General features: G+C 47.0%; 2 protein-coding genes across 8 annotated transcripts in view; one reads left to right on the top strand and one right to left on the bottom strand.

Annotated features, from left to right (window-relative positions):
- The window catches only part of ATPAF2 (ATP synthase mitochondrial F1 complex assembly factor 2), a 35137-nt gene extending 24841 nt beyond the window's left edge, over positions 1 to 10296 (bottom strand). For all 5 annotated transcript variants that reach the window (XR_013535460.1, XR_008481458.2, XM_017972239.4 and 2 more), the window contains exons 1-3: positions 10008 to 10296; positions 492 to 536; positions 106 to 251 (exon numbers count right to left, since the gene is read on the bottom strand). Coding sequence is in view for 3 of the 5 variants with exons in the window: in XM_017972239.4 (XP_017827728.4) it covers positions 106 to 251; positions 492 to 536; positions 10008 to 10140 (324 nt within the window). In the remaining 2 variants the exon portion in view is untranslated. The remainder of the gene's footprint in view (positions 1 to 105; positions 252 to 491; positions 537 to 10007) is intronic.
- Positions 10297 to 10533: 237 nt separating this feature from the next.
- GID4 (GID complex subunit 4 homolog) overlaps positions 10534 to 14234 on the top strand; it is a 31493-nt gene continuing 27792 nt past the window's right edge. For all 3 annotated transcript variants that reach the window (XM_035299595.3, XM_035299594.3, XM_054255673.2), the window contains exon 1: positions 10534 to 11043. In XM_035299595.3, coding sequence (XP_035155486.1) covers positions 10606 to 11043 — 438 coding nt within the window. In that variant the 5' untranslated portion in view covers positions 10534 to 10605. The remainder of the gene's footprint in view (positions 11044 to 14234) is intronic.

Genomic DNA, 14234 nt, shown 5'->3' with positions numbered 1-14234 from the left:
AGACAAAGGACCACCCCCCAGGGCCTTGTCAGACTTGGTAAGGGGTCTACCCTAGGAAGCCCTGGGTAGGTCTCAGGGTGCAGGTTTGCACTATGAACTTGTTACCAGGTGCATGGTGTAGTACTTGATGGTATCCTGCTGGGAATCCCATTCAGTGGCCACTGCGATGGCCAGGGCCTCGCTGGGCACGGTAAAGAGCTTGGCTTGGGGAGTTTTCAGCTTCCTGTGGTCCAGGTTTATCTCAAAGCCACCTTGAAAGATCAAATGAAAAACTCTCAGGGATTTGTTAAGCAGAATCAAGTGACCATTCCTATATTTAGCCACTTGAATTGGTGCAGACAAAGCCAACTCTGAATCCCTTACAGAAATATATCTGACAAAAGCAGGAAGGATAATCTCACCACGGAACCAGCTGAAGATGAAAAATGTTCCCAACCATTCACAAAAAAAAAAAAAAAAAAAAAGAGGCAGTCAAACTTTTAGTCACTTACCTTCACCCTGTGTGATGCTGACATTCTGATAAAACCTCTTCCTTTCTGTAAGAAAGATTTTTCAAAGAGGCAGTTTAAAATAACATTGAGACAACTCGGGAAGTGACAGGACCAGCTTCTATCATTACTGCTAATGTTGATTGATTGGCTTGATTTTCATATCCCTATTCAAGGTCTGCCCTACTCAACATGGTATAATCAACCGCTTCTGATTAAAGCTGGGGGAAGGGAGCATCCGTTCTCCAGGGAGGAGGGAGGAACAGGACATGCTGGTCATGTCTCCGCCAACCCTTCAGCTCAGGGACAAGTCTGATCAGGAGCATCATGGAGCTGCAGACCAAGTGGCCAGACTTCCCAACCCCTCCTGCTTTTAACATCTCAGCAGGCTCTCCCACCCTCCCCACCACCAGAGCCATCCCATGCCAGCACAATAAATTCAAACCTAAAGTCAGTGTCTGAGTGGGACAAAGCCAGAGACCCATTTCAGGCAAGACTGATGCCTCTAAGGAGTGAGTGGAAAGCCAGTGTGCACATGCAGGGTGTGCGTGTGTGGCACACAGGCAGGATGCAGAGCTCCCAAGGGTATTTCCCATCCCTTCTCTCCAATTAATTAACCTAATTAACCAGCTTAGCTTGTGTATCCAACAGGAACTCCAAACATTTCCTTCAAGAAAGGGAAAAATCTGTGTTGTTTTCTTTTGAAAATAACTTGAATAAAATCTTACATGAAACAGTCTCCCTCTTTTACCCTGGAGGTATTAACAACCAAGAACATTTCGTAAGGAATTATGCCGAGTCCCTCAACTGGTAACAAAGAAGTCACATTTTGGAAGCTATAAAACTCAGTCTCTCACATCTGTGACACACACAAAACTTTCATTCATTCATTCGTTTGTTCACTCGTTCATGCGTTCACTGAGTTCCTGATGTCTAAAAGTCTTTGGAGACCCCAACTGAAGTTATTTATTGGAAATAATGATGCAGCATGTGAAGGAAAAAAGATTAAATCCTGTTTTTTTGTTTTAAGATGGTGTCTAACTCTCTGGTCCAGGCTGGAGTGTAGTGGTGCAATCTCAGCTCACTGAAACCTCCGCCTCCTGGGTTCAAGTGATACTCCTGCCTCAGCTCCCACCAAGAGCTGGGATTACAGGCATGCACCACCACACCTGGCTAATTTTTGTATTTGCAGTAAATACAAAATGCCTTGCCAGCCAGACTGGTCTCGAACTCCTAACCCCAACTTAGCCATCTCCCTTGCCTTCCCAAATTGCTGGCATTACAGGTGTGAACCATCGTGACCAAATCGTTTGCTTTTAATGCTTAAAAAAAAAAAAAAAGGCTGCTCATAGTGGCTCATGCCTATAATCCTAACACTTTGGGAGGCCAAGGTGGGAAGGCTGTTTGAGGCCAAGAGTTCAAGACCCAGCCTGGATAACATAATGAGACCCTGTTTCTACAAAAAATACAAAAATAAGGCTGGGCACAATGGCTCACACCTGTAATCCCAGCACTTTGTGGGGCAGAGGCGGGTGGATCACCTTAGGTCAGGAGTTCGAGACCAGCCTGGCCAACGTGGTAAAACCCTGTCTCTACTAAAAATGCAAAAATTAGCCTGGTGTGCTGGCACCTGCCTGTACTATCAGCTACTGGTAGGGAGTGCTGAGGCAGGAGAATTGCTTGAACCCAGGAGGCAGAGGCTGCAGTGAGCTGAGATCATGCCACTGCACCCCAGTCTGGGCAACAGAGCAAGACTCCGCCTCAAATAAATAAATAAAATAAAAAATTAAGCAGGCATGGTGGCACATGCCTATAGTCCCAGTTACTAGGGAGGTTGAGGTAGGAGGCTTGCTTGAGCCCAGGAGGCTGAGGCTGCAGTGAGCTGTGATGGCACCACTGCACTCCAGCATGGGCAACAGAACAAACAGCCTGGGTCCTGTCTCTTAAAAAAAAAGCTTAAGTTAAAATTTCATTAATTCAAATAGACCATGAAAATTCAGAATAAATTAGTATGTGTGTGTGAAAAGGGAAGGGTAATGGAGAAGTGGGCAACTGGTTTTACTCCAAATTCTTTTTATGTTTTCCCATCATGTCAGTTTTCTATAAATTGCATTTACTATCATTAATACTTAAAGATAGAGGGCCCAAAATTGCATTCCATGTTTGCACTTACTAAACTAAGGCCCAAATTGTTTTCCCACAAAAATATTTGTGTGTCTACCATGTGCCAGGCACTGTCATTGGCACTTGGGATATAACAGTGAATAAAATACACATGAGTTTAAAGTTTTTTTTAAGTGATCAGATCTGTCCACCAAGATGATGCTGTCTTACTATGGCATGATTTACGACCTTCGTCTGAAATCACAACACTGATTATCTCATACATTTGACACTAAAATTGGAAGTTTACAGAACCCTAGTGCTTTTAAATTTCTCTACATGCTATCCTGGTCATATCCAAATGGCAGGTTAGACATGGGTCTGGAGTGAGGTAGACTATGGCCTTTGTGTTTTCCAATGCACAGGCTGGGCAGCATGTACAAAAGCCAGGCCAAGTAGGAAGTTGGGAAGGGCTCTGAAAGCTCTGACTCAACACTGGGGAAAGGGTCTTCCCATGTCAGCAGAAGTGCCAGCAGTGTACAATGTGCCAGTGAGCACTCTAGTATACTACCAGGTCTGGCCTGGGAAGCGGATCCAAGAGACCTGGGGCAGAGGAACAGACTCAGGACAGAAACTGCCAGCACGGGGCTGAAACTTCAAAAGCTCCTGGGACAGCCAGGTTTCCCAAGAGGAAAGTCTTTTTTTCTGTTTTGTTGGCCAGGCTCACTTCTGTAACTGAATAAGAAAAAACTAGATGGGAGTGGGATGGATGGAGGGCAGGGAAGAAGCCACCAAAATTGCTCAAAGCAGAAGAAAACCATGCAAAAACAAGATGGCAGAAGGGCAAAAGGAGCCTAGGGGCTGCCAGGCCTCAGATTAGAAGGCAGGTACATATAGATGTGTTTTAGCCAGGGGCTCTCCTCAATGACCCATTGACACTTGGAGGGGCAAACATGTCTTGGGATAAGCTTTAGTGAGTACTGATCATGTTCCAGGACATATGATAAGTCCTGGGGATGGGATGTATACAAAGTTCATCTCTGCCCTCTAGCCACTTACTGTCTAGTAGGAATAAAGACACTAAACCAGGCAAACAATAAAGTGACTTCTGTGATGGGATAGGCACATGGAATGATGCAACACATCCTAAGGAAGACCTTCAAGCAGTCAGAATGAAAAATGCAACTTAAAGATGAGGCAGGAGGTACCAAAGTTTATGACTGATTCATATATATATATATATATATATATATATATATGATTTTCTTTTTGCAGAGGGGGGCCTATAGAAGTAGTTTCCAGAGTGAAGGGTAGGGAGGTTGGGGAGGGATAACTTGGGGAGAAATGCCAGATATAGGTGATGGGGGATGGAGGCAGCAAACCGCATTGCCAGGTATGTACCAATGCAACAATACTGCATGAGCTGCACATGTAACCCAGAACCTAAAGTACAATAAAATATATACATATATATTAAAAAAAAAAAAAGTAGTAGCTTCCAGAAGAAACAGGTTTTGAGAAGGACCAAGGCTTTGAGAGAGTAGTTGTGGACTAGATAGATGGTCAGAAGGAGAATGCGAGATTCTCTAAGATGCTAGAGAGGACAATGGGGTCACATCTCGGGGACAGGTAGATCACTGCAAAGACAGCAAAGGGAGCCAAGTAAAAGGTCCACACAGGCACACAAGAACATGATCTGGAGCCGGGCATGGTGGTTCATGCCTTAATCCCAGAACTTTGGGAGGCCGAGGGGAACGGATCACTTGAGGCCAGGAGTTCGAGAGCAGCCTGGCCAACATGGTGAAACCCTGTCTCCACAAGAAATAAAAAACGTTAGCCAGGCATGGTGGTGTCTTCCTGTAATCCCAGCTACTCAAGAGGCTGAAAATCAGTTGAACCCAGGAGGCAGAGGTTGTAGTTAGCCAAGACTGCACCACTGGACTCCAGCCAAGGTGACAAAGCGAAACTCTGTCTCAAAAACAAACAAACAAACAAAAAAACATGATCTGGACAATTCATTTGGGGGATCCATGTTCCCCAACAATGTCATATAAGACAAACTGTGAGACCACCAGAAACCCGTGAAGCTCCCATGTTCTCAATGAGAATGGTTATGTCTACAGGGTTAGTAGACATCGATAGGAACCCTGTCTTTAAAGATGAAAAAAATCAGCCTAGCTTCATAGGATCATGCAGAACTGGCCTTCTCTTTAGAAAGATCCCAGCCTCAGGAACCACAACTCCCACAGTGCACGCAGAAGAGGAAGTACTGGTTTCAGAGGTGTCTAAACGCCTTTATCTTTTAAAACAGTGCCATCTGGTGGGCCTTAAACCTTAAAGGTGAAATTCTAACTCTAGATCTATCTGTAATCCTAGGGCAGTTCTAACCAACTGTTTTCAGGTATCAAAATTCTTCAGCCCAAATACATAAAGAACTCTTAACAATCCAATAATGAAAAGACAAATAGGCCAGGCATGGTGAGACCAGCACTTTAGATGTTGAGGCAGGTGGATCACTTGAGCCCAGGAGTTCAAGACCAGCCTGAGCAACATGGCAAAACCCTGTCTCTATAAAAATTAGGCTAGGCGCGGTGGCTCACACTTGTAATTCTAGTACTTTGGGAAGGCGAGGCAGGCAGATCATGAGGTTAGGAGTTCAAGACCGGCCTGGCCAACATGGTGAAACCCCATCTCTACTAAAAATACAAAAATTAGCTGGGCATGGTGATGCATGCCTGTAATCCCAGCTACTCATCAGGAGGCTGAGGCAGAAGAATTGCTTGAACTGGGACCTGGGAGGTAGAGGCTGCAGTGAGCTGAGATCATGCCACTGCACTCTAGACTGGGCTTCAGAGCGAGACTCCATCTAAAAAAAAAAAAAAATACAAAAAGTAGCCAGGCATGGTGGCACCTGCCTGTAGTACTAGCTACTCAGGAGGCTGAAGTGAGAAGATCACCTGAGCCTGGGAGGTTGAGGCTCCAGTGAGCCATGATCACACCGCTGCACTCTAGGAAACAGAGTGAGGCCCTGTGTCAACAACAAAAACAACAACAAAATAACCCAATTTTAAAATAGTCAATTATGAGAGACTGACGTGGGAAGATCGCTTGAGACCAGGAGTTGGAGACCAGCCTGGGCAACATAACAAGACCCTGTCTGTACAAAAAATTTTTAAAGTTAGCTGGGCATGGTGGAACACACCTGTAGTTCCCAGGTACTTTGGAGGCTAAGGTGTGAAGATTGCTTGGACCCATGAGTTTGAGGCTGCAGTGAGCTGTGATGGTCCCACTTGCACTATAGCCTGGGTGACAGAGCAAGACCCCATCTCTTTAAAAAAAAAAGAAAATGGTTAAGGGTTCTGAATAGACATTTTTTCAAAGAAAATATGCAAATAGCCATTAAACACGTAAAAGGATACTCAACATAATTCATCAGAGAAATGCAAATCAAAACCACAATGAGATATCACTTCAAACCCTTTAGGATAGCTATAATGAAAAAGATAATAACAAGTGTTGTTGAGGTGTAGAGAAACTGGACCCCTCATGCACTGCTGGTGGAAATGTGAAATGGCACAGCCATCCTGGAAAATAGTCTGGCAGTTCTTCCAAAAGTTAACGAGAGTTGCCAATTGACCAAGTAATTCTACTCTTAGGTATATACCCAAGAGAAATGAGAACATACGTCCACACAAAAACTTGTACTTGAATGTTCATAGTAGCATTATTCATACTAGCCAAAAGGTGGAAATCACCCTGCAGCCACCAGCAGATGAATGGATAAGTAAAATGTGGCAGGTCTACATATACAATGGAATACTGTTTGGCAATAAAGAAGAATGGAGTATTGATACATAATACAAGGTAGATAAAACTTAAAAATGTTTGATGTGGTGGCTCACTCCTGTAATCCCAACACTCTGGGAGGCTGAGGCAGGAGGATCACTTGAGGCTGGGAGTTTGAGAGCAGCCTGAGCAGACCCTATCTCTACAAAACACTAAAAAACTAGCTTGGCATGGTGGTGTGCACCTGTAGCCCTAACTACTTGGGACGCTGAAGCAGGAGGATCACTTGAGCCCAGGAGTTTGAAATTACAGTGAGCTGTGATTGTGGCACTATACTCCAGCCTGGGCAACAGAGTGAGACCCAATCTCTTAAAAGAAAAAGAAAAAAAAAAAAACCCAAACTTTAAAACATTATGCTAAGTGAAAAAGTCAGGGCCAGGTGCGGTAGCTAATGCCTGTTATCCCAGTACTTTGGGAGGCTGAGGTGGGTGGATCACCTGAGGTCAGGAGTTTAAGACCATCCTGACCAACATGGAGAAACCCATCTCTACTAAAAATACAAAATTAGCTAGGTGTGGTGGCACATGCCTGTAATCCCAGCTACTCAGGAGGTTAAGGCAAGAGAATCGCTTCAACTCAGGAGGCAGAGGTTGTGGTGAGCTGAGATCGTGCTATTGCACTCCAGCCTGGGCAACAAGATGAAACTCCATGTTTAAAAAAAAAAAAAAGGGTCAAAAAAGACCACATTCTATTTATATGAAATGTTCCAAACAGGGAAATCTATAAAAGAACAAAGTAAAATAGTAGTTGCCAAGAGATGGAAGGGGTAAGGGTGGATGATAGCTAAAAAGAGTATAGGTTTCTTCTGTGGGTGATAAAAATGTTCTAAAATGGATTGTGGCAATGGTTGTACAATTCTGTAAATATACTAAAAACGATTATATTTACACTTTAAGTAAAGAAATTGTAAAGCAAGTAAATATCTCAATAAAGCTGTTAAAAATCCTTCAGGCGAAATGTTACACATTTAGCAAACCTTTTCTGTAAAGAATCAGACAGTAAATATTCTAAGCTTTGCAGGTCATACAATATCTGTTCCAACTATTCAACTCTCCACTGTAGTGAAAGCAGCCATAGATGATATGTAAACGAATGTATGTGGCTGTGTTCCAATAAAACTTCGTTTACAAAAACAGGTGGCAGGCTGGACCCTGATCTACAGACCACACAATCTTCCTCAATCCACACCACTATCCTATGAGGACGACAAGGCAGTTAGCTAATGCCTCGGAGGTGAGAGAGAACCTAACGTCTTCTCTAGATGACAACTAGTAAATAGCAGAGACAAGACTTCTAGCCTTGACTTCATTAGGCAGTTGCATTCACTCAGATATGCTGATTAGATAGGTTTCTCCAGAACACCTCCCAGTCTGGGAAGTCAATAGACCTCTGACAAGCTGGTGCAGAACTGAACTGCCACAACCACTCACATAGGTCTTCTTGTTGTAGTATCTCCTTCTCCAACACCTCAGTGACCCTTTCCTAAACTCTTCTTCTCCTTCTGATGATCTTCAATGGCATGGCCATTCCTAAGCAGCCAAGTTCAATCAGCTTGCTAACTGAAGTGTTTATTGAGAAGAACCTACTTGGGTTTAATCTTCTACTACAAACACACATAAATATCTCACAACTGGTAAGGTCTTTGTAGAGCACACACGGACCTGATTTATGCACCTTCCTCTTCATTCATTCATTCACTCCTATTTTCTTTCACATTTGACTACCTATCATGTGCCAGGTACTTCCAAGAGCCTAAACTAGTAAGTTTGCAGTGGAAAGGAAAACAAAACAGTAGGATCAAGTGCCATCATTATATAAAGACAGCATCCACGAATCTAAATTAACCCTTTGTGGTCAAACGTGGTAACCCACCCACGCCTGTAATCCCAGCACTTTGGGAGGCCAAGGTGGGAGGATCACCTGGGTCAGGAGTTTATGACCAGTCTGGCCAACATGGTGAAACCCCGTCTCTACTAAAAATACAAAATTAGCTGGGCGTGGTAGCGGATGTCTGTAATCCCAACTACTCCAGAGGCTGAGGCAGGAGAATTGCTTGAACTGGGGAGGCAGAGGTTGCAGTGGGCTGAGATTGCACCACTGCACTCCAGCAGGGGAGACAAGAGCAAAATTTCATCTCAAAATAAATAAATATATACATAAAGTAATTAATTAACCCTTTGCTTTTTCCAACTTGGTGAACTCCTGAATGTGTCCCCTTTGCTATGGACTCCCTGGGATGTCCTTTCTTCTTCTTTATTGGCCCTTCCCCCAAGTCCTACAGGAGAAACTTCAGCACCCTTCTGCATCCAGCCACCTTCCCCATTTCTATAAAGTTATAGAATCTGACAGCCAGAAAGACCCTCAAAGGCAACATCGTACTTCAACTCACAGAGAAAAATGAGGAAGTAGTTACATGCCCAAGATCACACAGACCTCAGAGGTTCAGCCAGCATCAGATCCTAGATTTCCACTTCTGCCACAAGGCCAAAACTGCTTGTGAAATTCTGGATTTTCTAAAGCAGGCAGTGTTAGGGAAAAGTCCCTCACACCTTGCTGTCACCCCTGGACATGTTCTAGATACCCAACAGTCTTCCACCTCCTTGCTGAACTCCTACTCATCTATCACTGTTCAGTTTAAATGGCCTTTCACCCAAGACTTGTTCTAGACTCTGAACATCCCTAAGATGGGAGTAGGTGATTCTCCGTGTCCTCACAGCTTCTTTGTATGTCCCTTATCAGGATATTATAAACCATAGTTTAATCAGGATATTATAACCTTTTTCACTGAACAGTCAACATCATTCAGGTGGGCCTTTTCTTCTTTAATTGAGCTTCTCTACCAATACATACAGGTGGGTCTTAAAGACTACTGCGCCTCCTGCCCCCAGCACAATAAAAGTAATTGAATGGTGGCGGGAGGGTGTTACTGCTCTTCCTTCACTGAAATGAGTCATTTGCCCTCTCACCCTAACACCACTCACTATCAGCAACAAAAGAGCCACAACTTCTAAGCTTCATCAGAGTTGGAGGTGGAGGTGATTCCAAAATCAGAGATGGAGGTGTCAATTTCTATTTAGGAGAGAGAGAAGGCTGCAGATGGCAGGGGTTGCACAGGATGGAAAGTCAGGAAACCTGCAGCTAAAGTGCCCGGGATGGAGGACTGATTGAACTTGGCCCTTCTGTGCAGGTCTTATGTTGGGCAGTGGAGACATAGAAAGCAGTCAGACTCCAGAAACCCGAGTCTGCTCTGTAACCTAGGCGAAGTTCTGATTCAGGGCCCAAACCTCCCCTTTGGAAAACAAAGATGACACTTGCTTTCCTCATTAAAGAGAGGGCAGCCATAAGCTTTGAGAAAAGCTGCCCAGGCCAAATATCAATTAATGTCTCGTGCAGGACGCGCTGTTCCCCCTCGGGTCGTCTGCCTTTGTTTGGGCTTCTCTTTCTCGTCTGTAAAAGGACCCGACTGGCCTGCATAACCTCATGAGCCTGAACCCTGCCTCAGTCACACCGCCCTGCACAGCAGAAGTCCGAATTCCACCTTACCCCCAGCTCGGCCCTTCATGGCCTCACCTGTCGGCGGGGCGTAAGCCCGGGCTGGAGACAGGATGGTTAGCCCCGGACTCTTAGAAGCGCTGGGGCCACCCGCAGGCCGATTCAGGAGGCGGCGTCCCCCGTCCCGCAGCCGGTGACAGCTCCTCCACATCGCGCCCGATAGTCTGGGAGGATGCGCAGCGTGAAACCTAGAGCAGGAAACGGAGCGAAGGGACCTCCAAAGCCGCACGATCGGGCTGTACGGAAACCTCTCACCGCCCCCTCAGAGCCCGCAGCCTCCCCTGGATGCCGCCATCTTCCACATGACACCAACGGCGTGCCGTCGCCGCCGCACGCCTCCTGCGCACACCCCCAGTCAATTAGCATCACAAACGCGCCTCGCTCCGCCCCCTCCACGCCGCGCCTCAGCGAGAAGACCACAAGTCCCAGCGGGCCGCTCGCGCACCCCACCACGTGCTTTCTCCTCCCGCCAATGGGTGGAAGCGCCGTGTAAACCTGTTCCCGCCCTCACCGGCTCGCCCGAGCCAATCGGAAGGGGCGGGGTGTGTGTTTGTGCGTGCGCGCGCGTGCGTGTGTGTGTGTGTCTGTGTGTGTGTGTGTGTGTCTGTGTGTGTGTATGTGTGCGCGAGGGCAAGTCGGGAGGGGGACCCAGCTCAGGACTGGGAGGCCCTGCTCTCAGGTCCCTGGGTCGCGGTGGCGGCCGAAGCGCTTAGTTTGCATACAGCGGACGGGTGGTCGCCCCTCCCGCCCCCACCCTGCGCGTGCGCGCCTCGGCCTCTCCCTCCCAGCCACCCTCCTTGGCTCCCGCGCGGCGGCGGCGGTTCCTCTCCCACTCCCCCCAGCCCTGGCTCCGGGGGACCCCGCGATGCCGGTCCGCACCGAGTGTCCCCCGCCAGCCGGTGCCTCGGCTGCCTCCGCGGCCTCACTCATCCCGCCGCCGCCCATCAACACCCAGCAGCCCGGCGTGGCCACCAGCCTGCTCTACAGCGGCTCCAAGTTCCGCGGCCACCAGAAGAGCAAGGGGAACTCGTACGACGTAGAGGTGGTGCTGCAGGTGAGCGCCGGGCCGGGCCGGGGCCCGAGGGCCTCCTCGCGGCGCTCACGGGCCGTGCCCGTCTCGGCTCCTCGAGCCGGCAGCCGCGGAGCAGGCCCTCGTCGCCGGGGCCTCCTGCACCCGGCGCTTCCCACCCGGGACCTGCCCAGCCTGTGCCTCACACTCTCCGAGCCCCAGCCCTGACCTGCCCCCTCAGATCCAGAGCCCGTCAAGACCCGCTTCTGGCGGACCCCGAACACTCTCCCAGACTTGAAGCCGGTGACCGGCCGGTCCGGGATCCGGAAGCCCCCATGACTCGGGGAAGGCCCGGGTCCTCCCTCCTCATGACCTGCCGTCCCTACATCAGGGACTGCCACGAGCCCTTTTCAGACCCTGAAGAACTCTCCATTGGTTTCACCAGACTCTGGACACTCCCCGTGTCTGGGCCCATGTCAGATTCAGAACTGAGTCCTGCCCTCCCGCCTCTTCCTCAGTCCCAGGAATCCGCAGACCCTGGGGGCTTCCTCTTCCTGAGATCTCCTTAGGAGGGCTTCATCAGACCCCTCAGACGGGGGAACACCAAACGCACCACTGATTGGTCAGGCCCTGGCCCCACCTCAAGACCAGACACTCACTCCCTGAGTGCTGCTCACAGTCTGCTGGGATCTTGCCTCCTGGGTCCCCTGTTCCACTCGCTGCTTCCCTCTCTTCATGCTCCAGGCACCCAGCCCCTTCCAGCTGCTCCACCTCCCAGCCTCCTGCCCCTGCTCTGGGACCACTTGCAGTCTTCTAATCTTCCTGGCATCTGTCCAGATTCCCCACCCCATATCTTCGTCTTGCTCGATCCTGGTTCCAGGGGACCCTGTTTGCTGTTCTTAACTTTTCTCTACACAGGCACAGGGCTTCCTCCCAGTGTCTGAGACCCATGTACTGGGAAATCTAACTCACCCAGTTTTAGTTCATGTCCAGCAGCCTCCCTGCATTTGACCTGGATTCCTGAATACCTGCTGCCAGTTCCTGATCAGCCTTGGAAGTACAGCTTCACCTGTGTGGGCCTTTCCCACACCTCACTCCTCTCAGGCCTGACACTTTTTGCCAGCTGAAATACTGCCCCCCGGGTGTGAGGGTGAAATGTACAGTGTATCTGTTCCTCAAGCTTGCCTTTTGACGGGTTAAAACTCTAAATCTTAGTTTTACTTCTGAAGAGTAGGTATCCCATTCAAAAGACAATGAGGGTGCCTTTTCTTTCTGCTATCTGCAGAGCAGGCATCACTCTTTCATTCTCATACTGCTGTGTGGGAGTAAATAGTTTTCTCTGCTTACTTGAAACAGCATCATCATGTTAATTTTATCTTTGGTCTGTAAAGTTCTAACATGAACCACAATCTTTATTATAATGGAAAAACTATTGTGGTTGAAATATTTTTGTCTTCATAACTATATGCCTAATGTGGTGATCCTCTTCTTGTTTTCTTAAAATGTGAACATCATTTCGGTTTGTTTTGCACCTAATCAGAATTCTGGAGGTGAGAACCCAGGGTGGGTCATGTTTGGGATGGTGTTGGATTTGTCCCCATTGTTGAGTTTGATGGTTTCTCATGTAGTAGGGGATAATTGGCAGGGTAGCCAGGTGTCAAAGGGGAGTCTGCTTTGACAACTGCAGCAACTACTGCTCCCTTCTGTCATTTGGGTGTCACTTCTGAGCTCCTGTCAGAAGGAGAATCGTGAACCAGTGGAAGCGGTGATTGAGTTGGGACAGGGCTGATAGGTCTCAGGCAGCTCAGAGCAGAAACCTGGCAGATGGCTGGGAGCCACTTGAGTAGGAAGTCTGCTGGTGGGGATGGTGGTCATGCCAAGGAATGCTGCCCTACATCTGGATTGGGGAGCTGCTTGGTCATCATCACGACTACTTAGTGGTATGTGAATTGCCCCATCAGCTGGTTTTTCAGTCAGGACTAGTTTCTCAGATACAGCCTTCTTAGACACAAAATACTTCTGCCTTTTACAACTCTCCTTCCTTCCTTCCTCCCTCCCTCCTTCCCTTCCACCCTCCCTTTTTCTTTATTTAGATACAATTCACTTATTTAAGGTGTACAGTTCAGTAGTTTTTAGTATATTCACATTTGTTAAACCACCACCACAACCTAATTTTAGAACCTTTCATCACCCCAAAAAGAAACCTTGTACCCCTTAGCCATAACGCCCACTTCAATCCTAGGCAACTCCTCATCTATTTTTTTTAATTTGTCTATTCTGGACATTTTATATAATCATACAGTGTATGTCCCTTTGAGATTGGCTTTTTTCACTTAGCATAATGTCCTCAAGTTTCATCCTTATCATTATACATAGCAGCACTTACATTTCATTTTATTGTTGCATTGTTCATTGTAACAATTGCCCATTGAATATATATACAGCATTTTGTTTATCTAGTGATCAGTTGATGGACATTTGGGTCTTCCACTCTGGCTGCTATGAATAATACTGCTATGAACTATTTATGTACACAAGTTTTTTGTTTTTTTTTCCGGTAGATAACTACCTGGGAGTGGAATTGCTGGGTCATATGGTAACTCTGTTTTAACATTTTGAGGAACTGCCCCTGGACCGTTTTACATTTCAACCAGCAGTGGGTGAGAGTTCCAGTTTCTCCACATCCTCACCAACACTCACTGTTCATCTTTTCATTATAGCCATCCTAGTGTGTTTGAAGTGGTGTCTCATTGTAGTCTTAATTTGAATTTCTATAATGACTGTGGTGTTATGCATCTTTCATGTGTCTTTTTTGGAGCACTTTTTTGAGATTCTAGTTTAAAGAGTTCTTCAAACATTTGTGAGTTTCTGACTGGGGTGTCCCCTGCACTCTCCACTTACTGTGATTCCTCTTTCCTCCTCAGCCATCTAAGAAGCCAGCATAGAAGGGAGCCTTGGTCGCTGTGAAAGGAATATTTAAAAGAGCAGCCGTTGGACACAGCTGTGCTCTGAGACCTTCTTGCCAAACACGTGCCGTTAACTTTCTTGAGGTGCTGGCCTACTGTTTGGCAAAAGCTATATGCGTTGTGGTGTCTTTGAGTTCACCAGCCATTATCAAGATCAATTTGGGCAGAAATAGAGACTTGGTTGAATGGAGGCCAAGGTGAAATTCTGATTCTTGAGCATGTGATAATCCATGCAAAATGTTAGCCAATTTACGTTTCAATTTTAAATCC

Source organism: Callithrix jacchus, chromosome 5 (assembly GCF_049354715.1).
Source record: "Callithrix jacchus isolate 240 chromosome 5, calJac240_pri, whole genome shotgun sequence".
Taxonomy (NCBI): domain Eukaryota; kingdom Metazoa; phylum Chordata; class Mammalia; order Primates; family Cebidae; genus Callithrix; species Callithrix jacchus.
This window is presented reverse-complemented; position numbering and strand designations above follow the sequence as displayed.